This window comes from Eretmochelys imbricata, chromosome 24, assembly GCF_965152235.1.
Source record: "Eretmochelys imbricata isolate rEreImb1 chromosome 24, rEreImb1.hap1, whole genome shotgun sequence".
Lineage (NCBI taxonomy): Eukaryota > Metazoa > Chordata > Testudines > Cheloniidae > Eretmochelys > Eretmochelys imbricata.
Genome location: NC_135595.1, coordinates 925,860 through 948,440, shown reverse-complemented (window position 1 = coordinate 948,440; position 22,581 = coordinate 925,860). Strand labels below are relative to the sequence as shown.

At 63.6% G+C, this 22,581-nt stretch overlaps 2 protein-coding genes across 2 annotated transcripts; both read left to right on the top strand.

Annotated features, from left to right (window-relative positions):
• The first annotated feature begins 234 nt into the window (after positions 1–234).
• Positions 235–8,514, top strand: FLAD1 (flavin adenine dinucleotide synthetase 1). The gene is made up of 8 exons (XM_077841379.1): positions 235–285; positions 983–1,207; positions 1,813–2,572; positions 3,356–3,503; positions 5,500–5,598; positions 6,713–6,902; positions 7,684–7,757; positions 8,126–8,514. Exons 2-8 carry the CDS (start codon positions 1,049–1,051, stop codon positions 8,259–8,261), a joined length of 1,566 nt encoding a protein of 521 aa, XP_077697505.1. The 5' UTR covers positions 235–285; positions 983–1,048; the 3' UTR covers positions 8,262–8,514.
• A 6,370-nt stretch (positions 8,515–14,884) lies between these two features.
• LOC144279755 (mothers against decapentaplegic homolog 6-like) lies at positions 14,885–21,665 on the top strand. Its single transcript, XM_077841384.1, has 4 exons — positions 14,885–14,931; positions 17,167–17,579; positions 19,315–19,434; positions 21,130–21,665. The coding sequence occupies exons 1-4, from the start codon at positions 14,885–14,887 to the stop codon at positions 21,663–21,665; spliced, it is 1,116 nt and encodes a 371-aa protein (XP_077697510.1).
• Positions 21,666–22,581: the final 916 nt, after the last annotated feature.

Here is a 22,581-nt window from a genome sequence, read left to right as displayed (position 1 = left end):
CCATTGCTGGGAGGAGCCCTCCGCAGGCTGCAATGGTTCCGCCCTTGCCCTGAGAACAGCAGGAGTCTTCCGGCTCTGACGTACGTCTCTTTCGCTCGGGTCAAGACTGGCCAATCAGCGCATTTACAGTCTTCCTGTCTACTGACTGGCATCCCGACTATCCAATGAAAGGAGAGAGGGCTGAGGCGGCCGGGAGAGCTCGGCGGAGGCGGAGCTTCACTCTCTGTGGGCTGGGGAGGCGGGGCCGGGCTGGAGGCGCTGGGCTGCTAGCGGGCGGGATGGAAGGTCGGGGGCGTCGGACTCCTGGGTTCTCTCCCCGGCTCTGGGAGGGGGGAGCCTGGGGGGGTCAGAGCAGGGGGAGCTGGGAGCCCGGACTCCTGGGTTCTCTCCCGGACTCAGGGAGTGGGGAGCCTGGTGGGTCAGAGCAGGGGGAGCTGGGAGCCCGGACTCCTGGGTTCTCTCCCCGGCTCAGGGAGTGGGGAGCCTGGTGGGTCAGAGCAGGGGGAGCTGGGAGCCCGGACTCCTGGGTTCTCTCCCCGGCTCAGGGAGGGGAGTGGGAGCCTGGGGGGTCAGAGCAGGGGGGGGGGCTGGGAGCCCGGACTTCTGGGTTTTCTCCCCGGCCCTGGGTGGGGAGTGGGGGGCTGGTGGGTCAGAGCAGGGGGGGGCTGGGAGCCCGGACTTCTGGGTTTTCTCCCCGGCCCTGGGCGGGGAGTGGGGGCTGGTGGGTCAGAGCAGGGTGGGGCTGGGAGCCCGGACTCCTGGGTTCTCTCCCTGGCTTTTGGAGGATAGTGGGGTTTAGTGGTTAGGGGCTGAGAGCCAGGACTCCTGAGTTCTTTTCCCAGCTCTGCCCCCACTCATGGTCTGACCCTGTTTCCGGCTCTCATACCCAGTCTCTCTCCTTTGGGTCATTTCTCTGCTCTCTCAGGCATTCACATTCATGCCGCCTTAGCATCCTTGTGAGCGCTCTGATGTTTGGTTGCAGGTGCCGCTGTCCTGGAGATGCCTGGGTGTCATCTCTAGAGCTGGGGGGACCTGACTGGAGGTGTCCATGCAGTGGGCCCTCAGGATCTGCAGGAGCATTGGGCGGGTGGGACGGGAGAGCTGGCCTTTCCAAGCCATGGCTGCACAGAGCAGCACCCTCCCTGCGCAGAACGGCCATGCTGCCGTGACAGCTGGGATCATCATCATTGGAGATGAGATCCTGAAGGTACAGTACTGCCGTCCTCTGCGCCACGCCTGTGTCACACCGTTTGGGGGCAGGCTCCGTATAGGCAGAGACTGGGACAACGATTTCTGAGGCTGGCCGTGACCTTTGTCTTCCCCCACGCTTGGCCAGATTGCATCACCCATGCTCACCTTGGTAGCGCCTCACGCTGTGGGCCAACCCGGGGCTGCTTGGCAGGATGGAGGGGCCCCCATTTGGCCCTAAGCTAGTGGAACTCACCCAAGAGTCCCTGTGAGTTTTATTCAGGGGCCTAGCTAGAACATCCCCATTGTGGGGAGGTCGAAGTGCACGGCCTGGACAATGTTCAAAGACAGCACCTTCCCCCTGAGGGTCTGAAAAGTCCCAGGCATTAACCACTAGTCCCCACTCCCTCCCAGAGTCAGGGACAAAACCCAGGAGTCCAGGCTCCCAGTCCCCCCGGCTCTCACCACTAGCTTCCACTCCCTCCCAGAGGCAGGGATGGAACCCAGGAGTCCTGACTCCCAACCCCACTCCCAGAGGCATCTCCTAGTTCTGCAGCATGTGGCCAGTTGTGATGCACCGCCCCTTTGCTGGCTGGGGGGATCTCACAAAAGTTTTGCCTACAGGGATTCACCCAAGACACAAACTCCTTCTTCATGTGCCAGAAGCTGCGGTCGCTGGGGGTGAAAGTTGCCAGAATCTCTGTGGTACCCGATGACGTCGATACCATCGCCACAGAGATCTCGTCCTTTGCGGCCAAGTTCACCTATGTGCTGACATCAGGGGGCATAGGCCCCACCCACGATGATGTGACCTTTGAGGCGGTGGCCAAAGCCTTCGGGGAGCAGGTTTGCCCCCACCCAGAGCTGGTCACCCTGGTGCACAGGTTCTTTGGCAAGACGGACGTGTGTTGCCCCGAGATGAAGCTGGCACAGGTCCCTGAGTCCTCGCTGCTCAATTACGGCATGAACAAGAGGACGGGCGATGCCTTGAAATACCCCCTTGTCAGCGTGCGCAACGTCTACGTCTTCCCAGGCATCCCGGCACTGATGGAGCGGGCGCTGGAGGGGTTCGGCCACCTCTTCCGCAACGAGCAGACCTGCTTCCACTCCCGGGAGATCTACGTCAGCGCCGACGAGACGCTTCTGGCACCCGTGCTCAACCAGGCCAACGCCCGCTTCGGGCGCCATGCACACCTGGGCTCCTACCCTGACTGGGTCAACAACTACTACCGCGTGAGGCTGACCCTGGACTCAGAGTCCGAGCAGCACCTGGAGGAAGCCTACAGCTTCCTGATGCAGAACCTGCCCCCTGCGCGGATCGTGCCCCTGGTGACAGAGCCTGTGGCACGGGCAGCCACGGACGTGTATGCCCTGGCTGAGTCTGGTATGGCCTGTGAGCTCTTTGGACAGGGACTGTCTCTCTCTGTGTCCGTGCAGCGCCTGGCACGATGGGCGGGGCCTGTAGGCACAGCCGTAATGTGCTGCTAAGGATGGTGGAGAAGGTCTCTGGAGCCTCCGTGTCTTTGGGGATCAGGCAGGCCTCGTCAATGCCAGCCTAACGAGACCAGCCGTGCCCTCCCGGCGTAGCAGCACTGGGAGAACTCTGCTTTGGGTGGCATCGATTGTGCCAGTTCCCTGCCCCGGCACGGTTCTGCCAGTATAAATGCATCTGCGAGGGCTCGTGCCAGCAGAGCTGCGTTGGTGAAATGTCCCCAGAGTCGACAGCTGGGCAGGGTCACCTGTCAGCGCCGTGTGGGCCTTGGGGTCGGCCTCTTCCTCCCGGCATGGCTGTGTTGCACGGGCACATGGGCATGGATCTCAAGGATGGTTTTGCTGTTCAGACCCCCCACCCCCAAAGCCAGGCTTCCAGGGGCCCTGTGGAGAGAGGGTCCCTTTTCACATAGTGCTGGAGGACAGGTGGTGGGTCTTAAAGGTGATGGGGAGCAGGGGAGTACTCGCAGCTCCCTGGCCAGGAGTGTAACCAGCAACCTCCGAGATGGGGCAGCCCCAGGCTTTGAGAGGCTGGGACCTACCTTGCTGGCTGCTGAGCTGACTCCGTGCAGCAGATGGAGCCGGGGCGGGGGAAGGGGGGCAGGAGTCTCCGAGCCCAATCCCCCATCGAGATCCCACCGCATGCGCCCTCACTGACTCCTCTCCTCTGTGGCAGGTTCCGCCCTGGGCCAGAAGGTGGCAGCAGCGCTCCGGACCATCGAAGAGGCCTTGGATCGGTTCAGCCTGGCCCAGATCTGCGTGGGTTTCAACGGGGGCAAGGACTGCACGGCCCTGCTGCACCTGTTCCACGCTGCCGTGCAGAGGTACCCGCTGCTTCCGCTACCCCGCTCGCAGAGCAGGGTCTGGCCTGCAGCAGAGTCACCCACAGCGGGCTGGGCATAGCACTCAAAGGAGGAAGTGAGGGCTAGGGGTTAGAGCAGTGGGGTGGGAGTCAGGACTCCTGGGTTCTATTCCCCGCTCTGGGACGGGAAGGGAAGGGCAGCTATTGGGGAGAGTCATAGAAATGTGGGGCAGGAAGGGACCCCGCAAAGTCATCAAGTCCAGCCCCCTGCGCTGAGGCAGGGCCAAGTCAAGCTAGTCCATCCCTGATGGAGGTTTGTCCAACTTTCTGAAACTTCTGCCATGGTAGAGAGTCCACTGCCTCCCTCTCCAGAGTGTCACTTGTCTTTGAGTCAGAAAGAGTTTCCTGAATCTGCCCCGCTGCAGATTCACCCGTCGCTGCTTGTCCTGCCTCCAGTGGGGTGCAGCACAATTGATTCCCATCTGTAGAGCCGCCTCTGCGGATTTGCAGGCTGTTCTCAGGCCCCCTCAGTTGTCTTTCTCAAGATGGAACGTGCCCTGTTTTTGAGCCTTTCCTCCCAGGTCAGGTTTTCTAAACCTGTGATCAGTTTTGTGGCTCTCCTGTGGACCCTCCAGTTTGTGCCCATCTTCCTTAAAGGCCGTACCCAGAACTGGACACAGGCCAGCTGGGGCCTCAGCCCTGCCGAGCAGAGCGTGACACTTTGTGACGCAGCAGGGAGGGGGGAGTGTTGTCCTGGGAATGTGGCAGGGGAGTTTCACTGAGGATGGGAGACCTGAGAGCCTGTAACCTGAGCCGGGAGGGGGAGGTAACACCTCTGCCCTGGAACCTGGGCAAAGGCTGCAGGAGGGAGCCTGCTGGGGGGGTTTTGGTTTCAGTTTGGTGCTGGGTGGTGGAACGCAGGGAACCCCAGGGCTGGGGTCTAAGCTCCCTGCCTCCCAGAAGGACTTGGCTGAGGGGTCCTGGTTGTACCCACAAGCTCTGTTTTAGACTGTGTTCCTATTGTCCAATAAACCTTCCCGTTTTACTGGCTGGCTGAGAGTCACAGTGAATCCCAGGAAGAGGGATGCAGGCCCCGGACTCCCCCACGCTCCATGACACACTTACCTCCTGTGTCTTACACACAACACCCCCAGGAACATGCCCTAGAAAGATAGTGGATTTTTTAGCAGCTGCATCATTTGTTGACTCCTATTCAGGTTGTGGTCCACTGTAAGCCCCAGACCCTTTCCAGCCGTGCGACACCCCCCCGCCCTCCAATTAGTCCCCGTTTGTAGCTGTGCTTTTGGTTTTCCCTTCCCGCCTGTCATGTTTTGCACTCGTCTTTTTCTTAATTTCATCGTGTTGATTTCAGATTCATTCTCCAATTTTGTCAAGGTCATTTTGAACTCTAATCCCATCCTCCCAAGTGTTTGCAACCCCTCCCAGCTTTGTGCCATCCACGTATTTTGTAAGCGTGTGCTCCACTCCATTATCCCAGTCAGCAGTGACAATACGGAGTTGTGCCCGACCCCGCTAGGTACGTCCTCCTCCTCTGACAGTGAGCCACTGCTAACTACTGTCTGCAGACGGCCTTGGAGCCAGCTGTGCACCCACCTTAGAGTCATTTCATCTAGACCCTGGCTTGCTTGTGAGAAGGTCATGTGGGACTGTGTCAAAAGCCTCACTCAGCTCAAGATCTCTCACATGACCTGCTTCCCGCATCCACTGGGCCAGTAACCCTGTCCGAGGGGGAAATTGAGCTGGCTTGGCATGACTGTGACAAACCCATGCTGGCTGTTCCGTATCGCCCTGATCTCCTCTGGGTGCTCACGACTGGATCGTTTAATAGCATGTTCCAGGATCTGTCCAGCGATTGAAGTTGGTCTGACTGGGGTATAATTCCCCGGACTCCTGGCTTCTGGTCCCAGCTCTGTCACTGACTCGCTGCGTGGCCCTGCACAGGCCAGGACAGGCGGCTGGGGATGGTGTGTCGTGGTGACGGATGTCTCTCTCTCCAGGCGATTCCCACAGCGGGAGGAGAAGCTGCAGGTGCTCTATATTCGCATCGTGTCCCCCTTCCCCGAGATGGAGCAGTTCATTCAGGCCACCACCCAGAGGTAAGGGTGGGGCTGTATTTCCAGGTAGCTCCCCACTTCCCTGCAGTTGAACAGCCCAGGCAGGATGGGCTTCAGAGGCAACTCTGGCACTTACAGGCCGGTGAGCCTAACTTCAGTACCAGGCAAGTTGGCTGAAACAACAGCAGAGAGCAGAATGAGACCCAAAGCTGAACTCGACAGGTTGGGGAAGAGTCAACACGGCTTTTGTGAAGGGGAATCATGCCTCAGCAGTATTTGAATTCTTTGAGGGGTCAAAAAACATGTGGAGAAGGGGGATCCAGTCGATATAATGAATCTGGACTTTCAGAAAGTCTTTCCCAAGGTCCCTCGCCAAAGGCTCTTTAAGCAAAGCAGAGAGTCAGGGGATAGGAGCGAAGGTCTGATTGGTAACTGCTTAAAAGAGGGAACAAGGGGTAGGAATAAATGGTCAGTTTTCACAGTGGACAGAGGTAAATAGCAGGGTCCCCCAAGGCTCTGTACTCGGACCAGTGCCGGTCAACATATTCATAAATGATCTGGAAAAAAGGGGTAAACGGTGAGGTAACCAAGTTTGCAGATGATACTAAATTACTGGAGATTAAGTCAAACGAGTTACAAAGGGATGTCACACAACTGGGTGACATGGTAACAAAATGGCAGATGAAATTCCATGTTGATAAATGCAAAGTAATGCACGTTGGAAAACATCATCCCAACTATACATGTACAATGATGGGCTCTAAATCAGCTGTTACCACTCGAGAGAGAGATCTTGGAGTCATTGTCCTCTGAGGAATCTACGCAGTGCACAGCGGCCGTCAAAAAGACGAAGAGAATGTTGGGAATCCCCCATGCTCTGGGTGTCCCTAAACCTCTGACTGCCAGAAGCTGGGACGGGATGACGGGATGGATCACTGGATACTTGCCCAGTTCTGTTCATTCCCTGTGAAGCATCAGGAACCGGCCACTGTCAAAAGACAGAACACTGGGCTAGAGGGCCCATTGCTCAGACCCAGTATGGCCTTTCATACGTTCTCATGAACCAACCAGTTCATTGCGGTGGGGGCCTTGACATTCCCACAGGGCTTTCCCACCCTTGAATGTTGTTTCCCCTGCTGCTCTTTCTGTGTGCTAGGTACAATCTCCACCTCTGCACAGTGCAGGGCCACATCCAGCAGGCACTAGCAGACCTGAAGGCCCAGCACCCCCAGCTGCAGGCCGTGCTGATGGGGACGAGGAGGACCGATCCCTATTCCCGCACTCTGACGCCCATGTGTATGACCGACCCCGGCTGGCCTGAGTACATGCGGGTGAACCCCCTGCTGGTGCGTCATGGCGCTCGGGCTGCTACTCGTCAGGGAGAGAAGTGCGGTTTGAGCACAGGGCAGGGAGCCAGGACTCCTGGGTTCTATCCGAGCTCTGGGAGGGCAGATGGCTCTAGTGGGTTAGAGCAGGGGGGCTGGGAATCAGGTGTAAGGGATGAGACCTTGGTCCGCTTCTCCTGCCTGGCACTTCCTCCTACCCACCTCTCCCCTCCCCACAGCATCCATCCTGCCTCCCCTGGGCAGCAACCGCCTCTACTCCCGCTCAGACTCTGACGCCTGTGGGTTGTCTCAGGCCCTTCCCAGCAGTGATCCAGTCCCAAGCTAGTTCTCCGGACGAGCCCCAAGAAAACTGGGCTAGGGGTTAAAGCTGCTGTGCGCCTGGGTCCGCACCCCACGGCTCTCCGCCCTCCTGTGCGCCTGGGTCCGCACCCCACGGCTCTCCGCCCTCCTGTGCGCCCGGGTCCACACCCCACGGGTCCCTGATCCGCTTTGCAGTGCCCTGTTGTTTCGCCCTTCCCTCCACCCCCCAGCTGGCCATGCTGAGGGGATGGTCGGTGTGTCCGAGAGGGAAGGCATTGTGGGGAGAGTGACAGTCCTGATGCCTTTGGGGAAGGGATGCCAGTGGCATGGAGCAGGGACTGGCTGAGCCCCACACAGCCCTCTCCCCACCCCGTGCCCACTGGGCTCACAGCCAGCCGGCCTCAAACGGGGGAGGGAGCCAGGAGTCAAGTGCCGATGGCTCTGCACGGCTGCTGTAGTGACTTCTCTGTTCTGCCTGCAGGACTGGACGTACCGGGACATCTGGCACTTCCTGCGCACGCTCTTCGTCCCCTACTGCATTCTGTATGACAAGGGGTAAGAGCCTGGCTTGGGGGGCGCTGTGCCTCCCCTCCCCCAACCCCGCCACTGCTCCCGCGCCTTCGTCCAGCAGGACCAGCTGGGCTGGGCTCCATGGCGCTGGGGGTGGGCAGCTGGGGGTCAGTGCCAATTGGGTGCTGCCCAGGCTCTGGAGGGGCAGAGTGAGGGCTGAGCAGTGTGGGAAGGGAGCTGAGGGGGTGGCAGGATGGGGCGGCGTGATGCACGGGGCCAGACGCATGGCCAGACTCGCCCCATACAGGATGGTGCAGGAGCTTTCTCGCACAGAAGGAGGCACTGGGCAGCGCCTGGCATCTAGGACCCATTGTGCCCCCACCCTGCTCACAGCCGCCCTCCCCCTGTTGCAGCTACACCTCCCTGGGGAGCATGAGCAACACACAGAAGAACCCGGCACTGCGCTACACCAACGCCCTGGGCCAGGAGAGCTACCGGCCGGCCTACCTGCTAGAGAACGAGGAGGAGGAGCGCACCTCACGCCAGTGAGGTCCTGCCAGGCGGGCCCCGGCCACAAGAACCCCCCACTCGGTGGTGAGCTGGACTGAGCGCGGCTGCTCCCCCGGGCACTGTCGTCGGGACACCCACCCCCGGCTCTACCAACTCCTCCGCCACGGGCGCTGCCTCCCCATGCCATGGATGCACCCCATGCCAGCCGTGTGCCCCCCGCCGGCTGGGCACTGCTGACTGGGGCATGCGGAGGGAGGGCCTGGGGGCCCTATGAATAAACCCACTGACCTCAGCCTCCTGCCTCTCCTGCATCTCCTGCCAGCGCCGGCTCCCTGTGGGTTCAGAGCATCACCCCCAAGGTGTGGGTCAGTGGGTACATGGCAGTCTGGCCTGAGGAGGGCAGAGGATTCTGGGAGATTGGATTTGCAGGGAATCTGACCCCTCCCTGGAACCATTGGCAGGGAGCGCCCCCGCCAAGGCCGACCACAGCTAGAGCCCCGCCAGTCCTGCTTGGTCACTGGCAACGTCTGCCCCTGGCACCATGTTTCCCCATCCGCACTCTCCCTGGGGCAGCGCCGGGCATGGGACTCCAGGCCTGGCATCTCACTGGTGCCACCTGGGCACCAGGGGCTGGGGCCCCATGCCCTGTCCAAGGGGATGTCTCCTAGGGAGGCTGCCCCCCTTTTCCATCAGGTTCAGTCCGGTTGGAGGCCAGGCCCCCTGGGGGTGGGAGCGAGCCCAGGCCTGGCGCAGGCAGCAGCCCCTCCCCCACCTTGCCCGGGGCCGTATTCATGCAGCCCTTTCAGCTGCAAAGAATCCAGCAGCTTCCAGCCTTTGCACAAGGGGCTGGGCTGGGTCACGCGGCTCTCCCCTGCCCGCGGCAGGGCCCAGAGGCAGCTCATCCCCGCACGATGCATCTCCTGGGCAGACGCTTGGCCTGGCAGCCCCGGTCCCTGGCCCGCTACCCCCTGGCGCAGCTGGCCCCTTACCCCCTGCGACGGGCGATTCAAGGCATGGTACGGCCAGGGCCCGTCCCCAAGGGCCCCGTGGGGCTGAATCTCAGCTACTGGCTGCTGGACGTCCTGCGGGAGTGCGCCTACGTCCTGCTATGCTGCTGGTGCATCAAGGAACTGCTGGACTAGCCCCCCGCCCCCTCGTGTGCCGTGCTGCCGTGTGCGTTTCTTCCCAGCCCCCCCGCCCCTCCACAGGGCTAGACCCACTGGCTGCACTCTGTGGTCGCCTGACCCCATGCTGCTGGGGGGCCTGGAGCCGACAGAGCTCCCACCAGAGGGACGCTTTGGGACGCCCTGAGCCTGTAGAAGGTGGGTACGAAGGTCCCCCAGCCTTGACACTGCCTCCTGCCTAGCCAGCCCAGCGCTGGTCAGAGAGTGGGGCCGGGATCCGAGCCCCTTCCCAGGGACCCAGATCCAGCGGGGTGTGTCTACCCCCAACAGGCAAATCCACAAGTGGCTCCCCCAGTGCCCCTGTCTGCGGCTAGCAACAGCCAACAGGTGAATGGGTCGGGCTGGCATGGCCACCCCAGAGCCACGCAGTTCAGAGCCATCAGAGTGGGGCTCCAAGGACACCTTCCGTCCTTCCCAAATGCCAGCGTGCCCCAGCCTGGCTCCCCAGCCTGGCACCCTCTGCTCAGCAGGGTCTCCAGGGCAGTGGGAGGTGCTGTCACACCTGCGGGGGACGGGCAGCTCCTTCCCCCCACATCTGTGGGCTCCAGGCTGCGTCCGAGCCGCGGCTACTGGCTGTGTTTTCTCTCCTCTAGCTGGAATCCCGGCTCTCCAGCCCTGACAGGACGGGAAGGGGACTCAACAGTGGGTGCCTGGCCCCCTGCTCAGCGCTTCCCAATAAACCTGGGCAATGCATGACTTCCCCGAGTGCTCCATCCGACTGCTTCAGCTGCCCTGACGCCAGGCCCAATGAACCTTCCAAACATCTACCCCGGCCAGGCCTGGGAGCTGGTCGGGGCTGTGTGGGGCGGGGGGCAGGGCCCACGGCAGCCAAGTCTCTGGGCCGAGTTTCCTGCAAAGCTCCTGCTGTTTATCCAACTTTTCCTTCCTGTGCTTGGGACATTATCAGCATGGGCCCAGCCCCCTCCCCCAGCCAGCCCCCACTTGGGCGGGCAGGGGTCCCTTGCCCAGCACACTGGGATGCTGCTCAAAGTGAAGCTGGCATGTGCAAGGAGACAAGGAATGGCCCCATGGGGCTGTGCCCTGGGACGGGGGACTCTGCACAGCTCACGGGGGGCCAAATGCCCTGGGCCAGGATCTGGCTCAACCCCCAGCGGGAGCGTCTGTCCCCCCTCAGCCATGGAGCCCCGGCGCTGGGCAGGGAATAGGCCCCTGGGGCTAAGCACCAGGCAGCGCTGCCTAGTGGTTTGGGCAGGAGGTGCCGAAGGAGCCCAGCTCTGGTGCAAGGGTCCCTGGGAGCAGATGATCTGCAGCCAGGATGCCGGGGTTCTTGTGCCAGGCCAGGGCACCACAGCTGAGCACAATGGCATGAGAGGCATCGGAGCCCACCACTGCCTCCCACAGCACAGGGTTCCCCTGGGAGGGATCAGGCACCGCTGTGCTGTACCACCTTTGTCTCAGGGTGCCAGGAGTCCTGGCTCCCAGCCCCCCTGCTCTCACCACTAGCCCCTGCTACCAGCCCTCCCCTCCCCTCCGTTTATCTGGCTGTGACTCAGTTCCTTGTTTAGAGAGTTGCTTTCTCGGCCTGTCTCCACTCCAGGCCGTTTCCTGTCTCCTGCCCCCCAGAGCCAGGGGGAAGCTGCAGAGGCGGGAATGCACCCAGCGGGCCAGACTGGCTGGAGCTCCAGCAAAGGTCACAGACCGACCGGCCGCTGACCGGCAGCTTGGCGTACCCCAGGCCCTGCAGGACCTCCCTGGCCCAGGGCATCCCAGCCATGGCCTCCCCCTGCCAGCCTGGGCATGGCCGTGCAGGCGACTGGGGGAGCCCAGAGGGAAGGCTGGGGGTGGGGCATGTGTGTCCCCAGAGCCCCTCGCTGCGCCATGCTGCCCGCCCGGGAGAAGGGCTGCCCCCTGGCGCTGTCCCGGCCCCGGCAGGGACCCACTGTGTGGAGGCTCCGCGGGGCCTGGGCCCGGAGCAGAGCTGAGTGGCTGGCGCCAGGACAGCGGCCTTATCTCAGTGGGAAGTTGGGAGCAGGAAGCCCGGCTGAGAGTGGGATAAGGGCCCGTTTACATTAACCGCCTTTCCATGGAATCTGCTCCCACCCTCTTAAAGGGACAACCCCCCAGCTCCAGCCTCGGGGAGCCCCCTCCCCACAGCCTGAGCCAGCCGAACTCAGGGTCTTCTCAGTCAGGGCCCTGGGTGCAGGGCTGGTGGGGCGGGGGCTGGCTAGGTAGGGGGGAGCAGAGAGGGGGCCAGCTGGGGGGATAGCAGTGTGGGGGCTGGCAGAGCAGGTCGACGGGCATGGGGCTGGCGGAGGCGGGCTGGGGGTGGCAGTGGGGCTGGCAGAGCAGGCCGACGGGCATGGGGCTGGCGGCGGCGGGGTGGGGGTGGCAGGGGGGCTGGCAGAGCGGGCCGACGGGCATGGGGCTGGCGGAGGCGGGGTGGGGGTGAGAGGGGGCCTGGCAGAGCGGGCCGATGGGCGTGGGGCTGGCGGAGGCGGGGTGGGGGTAGCAGGGGAGCTGGCGGAGGCGGGGTGGGGGTAGCAGGGGGGCTGGCAGAGCGGGCCGATATGCGTGGGGCTGGCGGAGGCGGGGTGGGGATAGCAGGGGAGCTGGCGGAGGCGGGATGGGGTAGCAGGGGGGCTGGCAGAGCGGGACGACGGGCGTGGGGCTGGCGGAGGCGGGGTGGGGGTAGCAGGGGGGCTGGCAGAGCGGGCCGACGGGCGTGGGGCTGGCGGAGGCGGGGTGGAGGTAGCAGGGGGGCTGGCAGAGCGGGCCGACGGTCGTGGGGCTGGCAGAGGCGGGGTGGGGGTAGCAGGGGGGCTGGCAGAGTGGGTCGACGGGCGTGGGGCTGGCGGAGGCGGGGTGGGGGTAGCAGTGGGGCTGGCAGAGCGGGCCGACGGGCGTGGGGCTGGCAGTGGGGCTGGCAGAGCGGGCTGACGGGCGTGGGGCTGGCGGAGGCGGGGTGGGGGTAACAGTGGGGCTGGCAGAGCGGGCCGACGGGCATGGGGCTGGCTTCTCAGGCCAGTAGCCTCGGTGCATTGGTGTGACTGCCCAGGGTGCCCAGACGGGGTGGGGTTGGAGGCCTGGAGCCCGTCTCACCCCAGTGCTCTGCCAGGGCCCCGTTCCCCCCAACCATGAGGGATCCAAGAACCAGAACTGGAAGGGGTGTGACAGCAAAACCGGCCAACCCAGAAAAGACACCAAGATGGCCCCACGCTTCAGAGCCCCGCCGTGCTCCACAGAGCCCCCACCAGCACTGCAGAGTCTGCCTGCCCCACAACACAGAGCCTCCCCCACTGGGCAGGGCAGACTCCGGCTCGAGGGGCAACCCAACCCCAAGGCAGCATGTGACCCCCATTGGAGTGTGACCCCCCCATCTTGCTGGCCCCTCTTGCCATTAACGCCGTGAATATAACCCAAGATGGGGGTCTCTGTGTGAACGGGAGCCCTGGGGTGAGCTGGCGCCTGTCCACATGCTGCCCAGGTCGTGGTGAGGGTCCTGGCATCTGCCCAGCTCCCGGCCCCTTGCTGCACTTTGCTGCCATCCGTCTGGCTGTCTCTGGGGGCAGCCCACACCCCCCAGCCCAGGACTCTGCCCCCCTGGGCTTCCCCTCACTCCACACTCCCCCCTGCCCAGGGCTCTGCCCAGGGCTCTGCCCCCCTCAGCCCGCCCCCAGCCTGGGGTTCCCTGTTGCACTGTTTTCACTGAGCTCAGCTTCCCTCCCTGCAGCCCAGCCAAGAAGTCTGAGCAGCCTCGAATCAATTAATTCCCCCAGCTGGGAGGGCCGTGGGAGGGGAGCCGCCGGCAGGAAAAAGCCCTGGCCGCAGAGTGCGCCAGGCAGAAGTGTCCCAGCCGCCCGGAGAGCAGGGCCCCACCACTGAGCACCAGGCACCGCGCCCCCCGGCTGCCCCACCGTGAGTGAGCCACCCCCGCTCTGCCAACGGGGGGCTGTGGCCTTGCCTGGCACCTGGCGTGTGCGTGTCACTGTGTGCACGCGTGTTTGTGAGCATGTGCTCTGCGTGTGTGTCAATGTGACCGCGTGCATGGCACAGGGGTTGCATGCGTGTTTGAGCATGTGCTGTGTGCAACGGCATGTTCACGTATGTCAGGGCACGTGTATGTGCTAGGCAGTACATGTGTTGGGGTGTGTGTGTGTGTGTGTGTGTGTGCGCACCAGGTGCCATGTGTGTCAGAACATGTGTGTGCCAGGTGATACATGTGTCAGGGCATGTGTGTGTCATGTGCAAGGCGGTACGTGCGTCAGGCCCCAGACGGCATATGTGTCAGGATGCATGTTTGTGTGCCGGGTGCCACTTGTGTCAGGACGCATCTGTGTGCCAGGTAGTATGTGTGTCAGGGCATGCTTGTGTGTGTGCCAGGCACGGTACGTGTGTCAGGATATGTGTGCGTGCCAGGCACTACGTGTGTCAGGCAGGATGTAGTGTGTGTGTGTGCCAGGCACTACGTGTGTCAGGATATGTGTGCGTGCCAGGCACTACGTGTGTCAGGCAGGATGTTGTGTGTGTGCCAGGCACTACGTGTGTCAGGACATGTGTGTGTGTGCCAGGCACTACGTGTGTCAGGCAGAAGGGGGGTGTGTGTGTGTGTGTTAGGCACTACGTGTGTCAGGACGTGTGTGTGTGTGCCAGGCACTATGTGTGTCAGGCAGAAGGGGGGTGTGTGCGTGTGTGTTAGGCACTACGTGTGTCAGGACATGTGTGTGTGTGCCAGGCACTACGTGTGTCAGGCAGAAGGGGTGTGTGTGTGTGTGTGTTAGGCACTACGTGTGTCAGGACGTGTGTGTGTGCGTGCCAGGCACTACGTGTGTCAGGACGTGTGTGTGTGTGCCAGGCACTACGTGTGTCAGGCAGAAGGGGTGTGTGTGCGTGTGTGCCGGGCACTACATGTGTCAGGACATGTGTGTGTGTGTTGGGCACTACGTGTGTCAGGCAGGATGTGTGTGTGTCTCTGTGTGTGTGTGTGCGTGTGTGCCAGGCACGACGTGTGTCAGGCAGAAGGGGTGTGTGTGTGTGCCGGGCACTACGTGTGTCAGGCAGGACGTGTGTCAGGCAGGACGTGTGTCAGGATGTGTGTGTGTGTATGTGTTGGACACTACGTGTGTCAGGCAGGACGTGTGTGTGTGTGTGTGTGTGTGTGTGCCGGGCACTACGTGTGTCAGGCAGGACGTGTGTGTGTGTGTGAGTGCCGGGCACTACGTGTGTCAGGCAGGACGTGTGTGTGTGTGTGTGTGTGTGTGTGCCGGGCACTACGTGTGTCAGGCAGGACGTGTGTCAGGATGTGTGTGTGTGTGTGTGTGTGCCGGGCACTACGTGTGTCAGGCAGGACGTGTGTGTGTGTGTGTGTGTGTAATGTGTGCGTGCGAGTGGCTGTGTCTCTCGGGGTTCTGGGTGGGAGGCAGCCGAGCCTAGGCCCTTGTCCCTCCTCCCTGCCCCGTCTCTGGCTCCTTTTCTCTCCTCCCCCCCTTCCCCGCCCCTTCCCCCCCACCGTGGCCATAAATGCTGCTCATCACAGGCTGGGTCCATCAGACCCCCCCCCCGGGGAGCCAGGAGGTATGTGGGGAAGGGGGGCAGGTCTGGGGGCTGGTGGGCGGGTACCTGCGTGACCCTGCCTGGCAGCCCTGGGGGGGGGTGTTCTGTGGGCAGGGGGGGGTTCGCTCTCTCCCTGGGGGGTCAGCACGGGGACCAGGCCCCAGTCCCAGCCGGGGCGCTCTGCCCCTCACCCTTGCACGCTCGCAGGGCCGAGCTACGCACCCCAGAGACCCCGGCGCAGCCCGAGTGCGGACGCAGCGTGGAGGCGCTGCCAGCGCGGGACGTGTCCCGTCAGGGGCGGGGTGAGCTGGCTGGGGGGGGCCGTCACACCGGGGGGCTGGCCCGTCCCTGGGGGTGCACCAGTCACTAGACGGGGGGGCTACCTGGCTTTGGAGCTGGCCAGCAACACTCGGCACGGCCTAAGGGAGCCGCTGCATTGACCTGTGCAGCAAGTGTGTGACTCTGTGTGTGTGTGTGTGTCTGTGAGTGTGTGTGTCAGTGAGCGGCGGCGTGGGTGTGACTGTGTGTGTGTGCTGCGCAGTGTGTCCGCACAGGTGTCAGTGAGTGTGTCAGTGAGTGTGTCAGTGACCGGCAGCGTGGGTGTGACTGTGTGTGTGTGTGTGTGCTGCGCAGTGTGTCCGCACAGGTGTCAGTGAGTGTGTCAGTGTGTGTGTCAGTGACCGGCAGCGTGGGTGTGACTGTGTGTGTGTGTGTGTGTGCTGCGCAGTGTGTCTGCACAGGTGTCAGTGAGTGTGTCAGTGTGTGTGTCAGTGACCGGCAGCGTGGGTGTGACTCTGTGTGTGTGCTGCGCAGTGTGTCCGCACAGGAGTCAGGGTGTGGGTCCGTGAGTGTGTCAGTGAGCGGCGGTGTGGGGGTGTGTGTGTGTGTGTTGTGCAGTGTGTCTGCACAGGAGTCAGGGTGTGGGTCCGTGAGTGTGTGTGTCCGTGAGTGTGTCAGTGAGTGGCGGCGTGGGTGTGACTCTGTGTGTGTGTGTGTGTGCTGCGCAGTGTGTCTGCACAGGAGTCAGGGTGTGTGTCCGGGAGTGTGTCAGTGAGCGGCGGCGTGGGTGTGACTGTGTGTGTGTGTGTTGTGCAGTGTGTCCGCACAGGAGTCAGGGTGTGGGTCCGTGAGTGTGTGTGTCAGTGAGTGTGTCAGTGAGCGGCGGCGTGGGTGTGACTCTGTGTGTGTGTGTGTGTGCAGTGTGTCTGCACAGGAGTCAGGGTGTGGGTCCGTGAGTGTGTGTGTCCGTGAGTGTGTCAGTGAGTGGCGGCGTGGGTGTGACTCTGTGTGTGTGTGTGTGTGCTGCGCAGTGTGTCTGCACAGGAGTCAGGGTGTGTGTCCGGGAGTGTGTCAGTGAGCGGCGGCGTGGGTGTGACTGTGTGTGTGTGTGTTGTGCAGTGTGTCCGCACAGGAGTCAGGGTGTGGGTCCGTGAGTGTGTGTGTCAGTGAGTGTGTCAGTGAGCGGCGGCGTGGGTGTGACTCTGTGTGTGTGTGTGTGTGCAGTGTGTCTGCACAGGAGTCAGGGTGTGGGTCCGTGAGTGTGTGTGTCAGTGAGTGTGTCAGTGAGTGGCGGCGTGGGTGTGGGTGTGTGTATGTGTTGTGCAGTGTGTCTGCACAGGAGTCAGGGTGTGGGTCCGTGAGCGGCAGCGTGGGCGTGTGCTGCATTGTGTGTTTGTGCAGGTGTCAGTGAGTGTGTGGGACCGTGTGTGTGACAGTGAGCAGCAGATGAGTGGCAGTGAGTGTGTCAGGAGCGAACACCGGCCTCTCCATCGAATTCTCGGTTTGACTGCCAGGGTCCCGGGGACGTGGCTGCCCGGTGGGTGCCGCTGAGGGGCGAGGGGCGCCCCGCCGCGTCCTCGGGGGTTTCACGCCTGCCCCGGCAGCGGCTGCCAGAGGTGGAGAATCCCTGCCCGGCTTTCAGAGCCGCCGGCCGCTGCCCAGCTCCCAGCACAGACCCTGCCCCTCCCTCCGGCCCCGGGGGTTTGGATTCAGACCCCCAGCCCAGCTGGCCTGGGGAGACCGGCTCAGCGCAGCCCCAGCCAGCCCGGCCTGGTGTCGTCCCCGGGCTGGGGCCCAGCCGCAATAAGGGACCCCGGTGTCCGGCGGGATCCCTGCTACGCCTGATGCCGGGGGCGGGAGGGGGGGAGTTGCAGGGCAGCACCTGCTTACCCCCGGCGCGGCTGGGTGCCCCGGGCCTGGACGGGCAGGGCCGTGGGGATCTCTGGAGCGGCCCGTGACCCCTCTCTCCCCCGCAGGTGGGGCCCGCGCCCCATGTTCCGCTCGCGGCGGGCCGGCCTGGTGCGGCGGCTCTGGAGGCACCGCTGTGCGGCCCCCGGCGCCGAGGATGGCCCCGGCGCCCTCAAGCCCGCCGCGCACGCCCTCTTCAAGAAGCTGAAGGACGAGGAGCTGGAGCTGCTGGTGCAGGCGGTGGAGAGCCGGGGAGCCGGGCAGTCGGGCTGCGTCTGGGTGGCCCGGGCGGAGCTGCGTGGCACCAAGCAGGCCCTACCCCCTCAGGTGCTGCTCTGCCGGCTCTACCGCTGGCCCGACCTCCGGCACCCCCACGAGCTCAAGAGCCTGAGCGGCTGCCAGAGCTTCGGGGGCTGCGGCGAGGGGGCCACGCTCTGCTGCAACCCCCACCACCTCAGCCGGCTCGCCAGGCCCGGTGAGTGGGGCGGGGCGCCGGGCGGGGGCCACACACGGCACAGCCCCCCCCCTCGGCCCCCCGGCCCCCCGGCCAAGCAGCGCCGCTCGGAGCTGGGGGGTCAGCATGGGAAGGGTGGCTGGCCCCCCCACACCACCCGATTGCCGAATCTGTCCCCAGACACCCCCTCTGTCTGTCTGTCTGTCTGCCTGTCCTCAGAAACCTCCTCTGTCTGTCTGCCTGTCCTCATACACCTCCTCCGTCTGTCTGTCTGTCCTCATAAACCTCCTCTGTCTGTCTGTCCTCATACTCCTCCTCCATCTGTCTGTCTGTCCCCAGACACCCCCTCTGTCTGTCTGTCTGTCTGCCTGTCCTCATAAACCTCCTCTGTCTGTCTGTCTGCCTGTCCTCATACACCTCCTCTGTCTGTCCTCATACACCTCCTCCGTCTGTCTGTCTGTCCCCAGACACCCCCTCTGTCTGTCTGTCTGTCTCCAGACACCCCCTCTGTCTGTCTGTCTGCCTGTCCTCATACTCCTCCTCCATCTGTCTGTCTGTCTATCCTCATAAACCTCCTCTGTCTGTCTGCCTGTCCTCATACACCTCCTCCGTCTGTCTGCCTGCCTGTCCTCATACACACCCTCTGTCTGTCCTCATACACCTCCTCCGTCTGTCTGTCTATCTATTTATCCCCAGACACCCCCTCTGCCTGTCTGTCCTCATACACCTCCTCTGTCTGTCTATCCTTGTACACCTCCTCTGTCTGTCTATCTACCTACCCCAACACCCCCCTCTATCTATCTACCTATCCCCAGACACCCCCTCTGTCTGTCTATCTATCTATCCCCATACACCCCCATCTATCTATCTATCCCCAGTGTCACGGAGTCCCCAGGCGGGTGATGCTCTGGAACTGCTCCCTATGAAGCCAGGCAGGACTCTGGGGAAGTCTCCTTTCTGTGAGCAGACTGTCCCCCAGGACACACAGCTCACACGGCTTCCACCTTCCTGGGTCTGACCTTGGAGCATTCAGCATCCTCTGCCCCTCAGCGAGTCCGCCCAGGCGGGGTCCTGGGGAAGCCAGAGGGTCCTGCCGCCCAACTCCACAGTCCGACGGGACTCTCAGCCAGCCAGTAACACAGAAGGTTTATTAGACGACAGGAACATGATCTAACACAGAGTTTGCAGGTGCAGAGAACAGGACCCCTCAGCTGGGTCCATTTTGGGGGGCAGTGAGCCAGACAACCACGTCTGCCCTTCACTCCATGTCCCAGCCAGCCCCCAACTGAAACTCCCTCCAGCCCCTCCTCCTCTGGGCTTTGTCCCTTTCCCAGGCCAGGAGGTCACCCGATTCCTTTGTTCTCCAACCCTTTAGCTCTCACCTTGCAGGGGGGAAGGGCCCAGGACATCAGCTGCCGGGAGACAGAGTGTCGGCCATTTATGTACCCTGGCCCTTTGCTCTGCAACAATTACACCCCCTTATCCCACCCCCTAGAGACTTAAGAAATGCATAGGGGAAACTGAGGCACCCCTACAGTATTCAGAGGAAACATTAAGAACAGACCCACTTCATCACACCCAGACACCCCCTCTGTCTGTCTATCTGTCTATCTCCAGAACTTGGTCCCCCTTGCCCTGCTAGTTTTGGGGCTGCATTGGGCTGGAAGGGGAGAGCTGGCATCGGAGTGGGATGGGGAGGGGGCTGCCCCAGAGGCAGCTGCTCACTGGTTTCCGCTCTTGTCTGGTTCCCTTTCAGAGACACCGCCACCTCCTTACTCCAAAATCTACCCCTTCAGCTGCCCATGGACAGAGGTGTCGGAGCGCCCCAACTCCAGCCACCCGGAGTCTGGCTGCAATGCCCACGGAGACTGGCGAGGTACAGTGAGGACCGGGGGGCAAGGGGTGCCCAGAGGGACTGGGGGGCACCCAGGGGATGTGACCCCCAGGCCCAGGCAGGGAGCTTCAGGGGGCTCCGGATGACCAGCCCTGGGCTGTGTGGGGACCAGCACTGCCAGGCTGCAGCCTTGGGTATCAGGGGGATCCTGCCGCCACCTTCCTCCCGCGTGAGGTTTTGGGGGCCCCACTGGAGAGGAAGGGCCCTATGGTGGAGCCATGGAGAAGCCCACCACTCAGGAGCCAGCAGCACTGGGTGTGGGTCAGGTAAACCCCCCATCCCCACTGTGAGTCGGGGGCGCGGAGCACCCACTGAGCCATCCTGGCCCTCAGAGCCTGGAGAGCTGCCGACATGGGGCCCCTGGGGCAGCCTGGTCCCTCCCCTGCCAGCTCAGCCCCTCACAGTAGGTCAGGGGCTACTTCGGTAGGTCAGAAGGAGTTGGGGGGTGGGAAGGGCAGGTGAGGTCTGGCCCAGCCACCGCCCCCCCGAGAGCCCCAGAGCAGATCTGACCTTGCTGCTGCCCCCCATTTCCCCTGGGGCTTCAGGGGAGGGGGTTGGGGGTGATAACCAGCCCCCCACCCCTGAGTCAGGCCCCCCCACCGAGTCCGGGAGGAAAAGCTGCTCAGAGCAGCCAGGGCCGGGGGGTTCCTGTCTGCGGGGGTGGCTCCGTCCCGTCCCCCAGCCCCGGCTGCGCCTGTTATTTTTGGCCCGTCCGCGTTCCCCGCCGCAGGAAGTGCTGCCCACAGGGACACTCACAATGTGCCTTGACGCACAAGCCGCGCTCCGGCCTGGCTGCCGGCCACCGGCTCCTTCCCCGGGCTCCGCCTTCCCTCCCTCAGCTCAAGGGCCTTGGGACCGGCGCCTGCTGCCGGGCCCGCCCCCCCCTTGCCGTGCCACGGCGGGCGGTCCCCTGGGACGGTGGCTGGGGTCGTCCCCGGCCTACGTGCCGGATCACAGCACCCCCCCCCCCCCGTGACTCATGCCCCCCGTGATTGTCTGGCTCCACGGTGGCGTTGGATGCCCTGCTCCAGCCCAGGGGGGCCGAGCGTGGGGCATTGGGGGGGTCGTGTCCTTCTGCTCGGGGCCAGCGGGGTCGGGCAGCCAGAACCCCAGGAGGGCCAGTGTGGCGGGGCTGAGCCCCCACGCAGGAGTCACCCCGCCAGCCACACTGAGACACAGAGCGAGGCAGCTCCTCTTCATCAGCAGAGATGGGGCCTGAAACTGCCCCTTGCAGAGCCCAGGGCCTGTTCCCCACCCGCCCACACCGCTGGCCGGGCCGCATTTCAGTCTGGGGCCTTCAGGCCGGCCTGCCCCCAGCCCCCTGCCGCTTGAAAGAGACGACCAAAACTGGTTCTATGTGGCTGTATCCAGAGCCCTGCAGCTCACCCACCCAGGCGAGGGGTCTCTGTATAACTAGCCCTCACGTGTGCCCCCCACAGCCAGCACGGGGGGAGGGGTCCCTGTATAAACACCCCCTGCATCCCACCCCAGAGGCAGCTGCATCTCAGCGCCGGGCGAGGGGTCTCTGTATAACCGATCCCCGCACCCCCCCCAGACGGGCTGCGTCCCAGCGCTGGGGAGGGTCCCTGGGTGGTCTGTTCATTCTCTGGGAGCTCAATGGGGGGATGCGGGGGCTGCTCTGTGCATGGGCTCAGAGGTCCCTTCTCACTCCTGCAGACTCCGGCCTGGAGAGGAGCACCACCAGGGACGGCTGCTGGTGCAAGCTGGCCTATTGGGAGCACCGGACGCGGGTGGGCCGTCTCTACGCCGTGCACGAGACCTCCGTCAACATCTTCTGCGAGCTGCCGCAGGGGAGCGGCTTCTCCCTGGGCCAGCTGCAGGCCGAGAGGCGCAGTGCGGCCGTGCGCCGGGCCCGGAGCAAGATCGGCCGCGGGCTGCTGCTGAGCCGGGAATGGGACGGGGTGTGGGCCTACAACCGCAGTGAGCACCCCATCTTCGTCAGCTCCGCCACGCTGGGGCCCCCCGGCGCCCGCGGCCCGCCCGTGCACAAGGTGCTGCCCGGCTATTCTCTGCAGGTGTTTGACTACAAGCGCGCGGGTGGCCAGGCCGGCTGGCGGAGGCCGGGCGATGGGCCCTGCGACCCCAACAGCATCCGCATCAGCTTCGCCAAGGGCTGGGGCCCCTGCTACTCCCGCCAGTTCATCACCGCCTGCCCCTGCTGGCTGGAGATCCTGCTCACCAAGCCCCGCTGACCGGGGGCACAGCCCAGCACAGACGCTCCCGCTGTGGCCACGGGCCCTGCCAGACGAGTAGAGTGGGGGAGCGTCCCTCGGGCCCCCACCTCTGAGGCCTGGCCCCGCTGCCTCTGTCCCCTCTACCTAGAAACCCCATCGCAGCCTCCCTCCGCCCCGACCCCATCATGAGCCTGCAGCTTGGGCCTATGGGCCTCTCCAGCCATCCCCAGCCTGGGTCCTATGGCCCTGGTCAGCCCCTGTCTGCCCTACTCCCTGCCCCCCAGCCTCCTCTCCCCCTTCCCCTTCTCCCCAGCCCCCCACCCCCGTCCCTCTGGCTATCCCTCCCCCTGCCTTGACCCTCCCCCACCCCATCTCCCCTTACCCCCAGCCCCACCGTCCCTCTGCCCTCCCCCCCAGCCCCTGCCCTGCCCTGTGGTGCTGGGCGCACTTGTCAGGGAGGCAGTTCTCACATTTATTTCAAATTATCTTATTTTTGTAAAGAAACGTAGATTAAAACCCTGTCAAGTGTGGCGGGAGCGGCTCCATGTGCCAGTCCGACCCCCTGCCCACTTGCCACCTGCCGGGCCAGCTGATCCATTCTGGGCACTGGCCCAGGTGGTGGCCAGGTGAGTCTCAGCCCCCTCTGGGAGCCTGCTGGGCTGGGCTGGGGTTTTCGAGGTTGAGAGGGGCTGAGCACGTCTGCAAAGGGGGGAGGAGGTGAAGCAGGAGGGAGGTAGCAGTGGGGCAGGACTCAGAACAGGGCGAATTCTTGGCGCTGGGGGCTCTGACCAGGCCCCTATCCCCAGGGCTCAGGAGGAGCCTTGGGCCCTGGGGTGGGGGTACAGAGGCCAGTCCGTGCATGGGGGAGGCACAGAGAGTGGTGGGGAGAGGCTGGGGGCAGCTCAGAAGGAGCCAGCAGGGCTGGGGGGGGGAG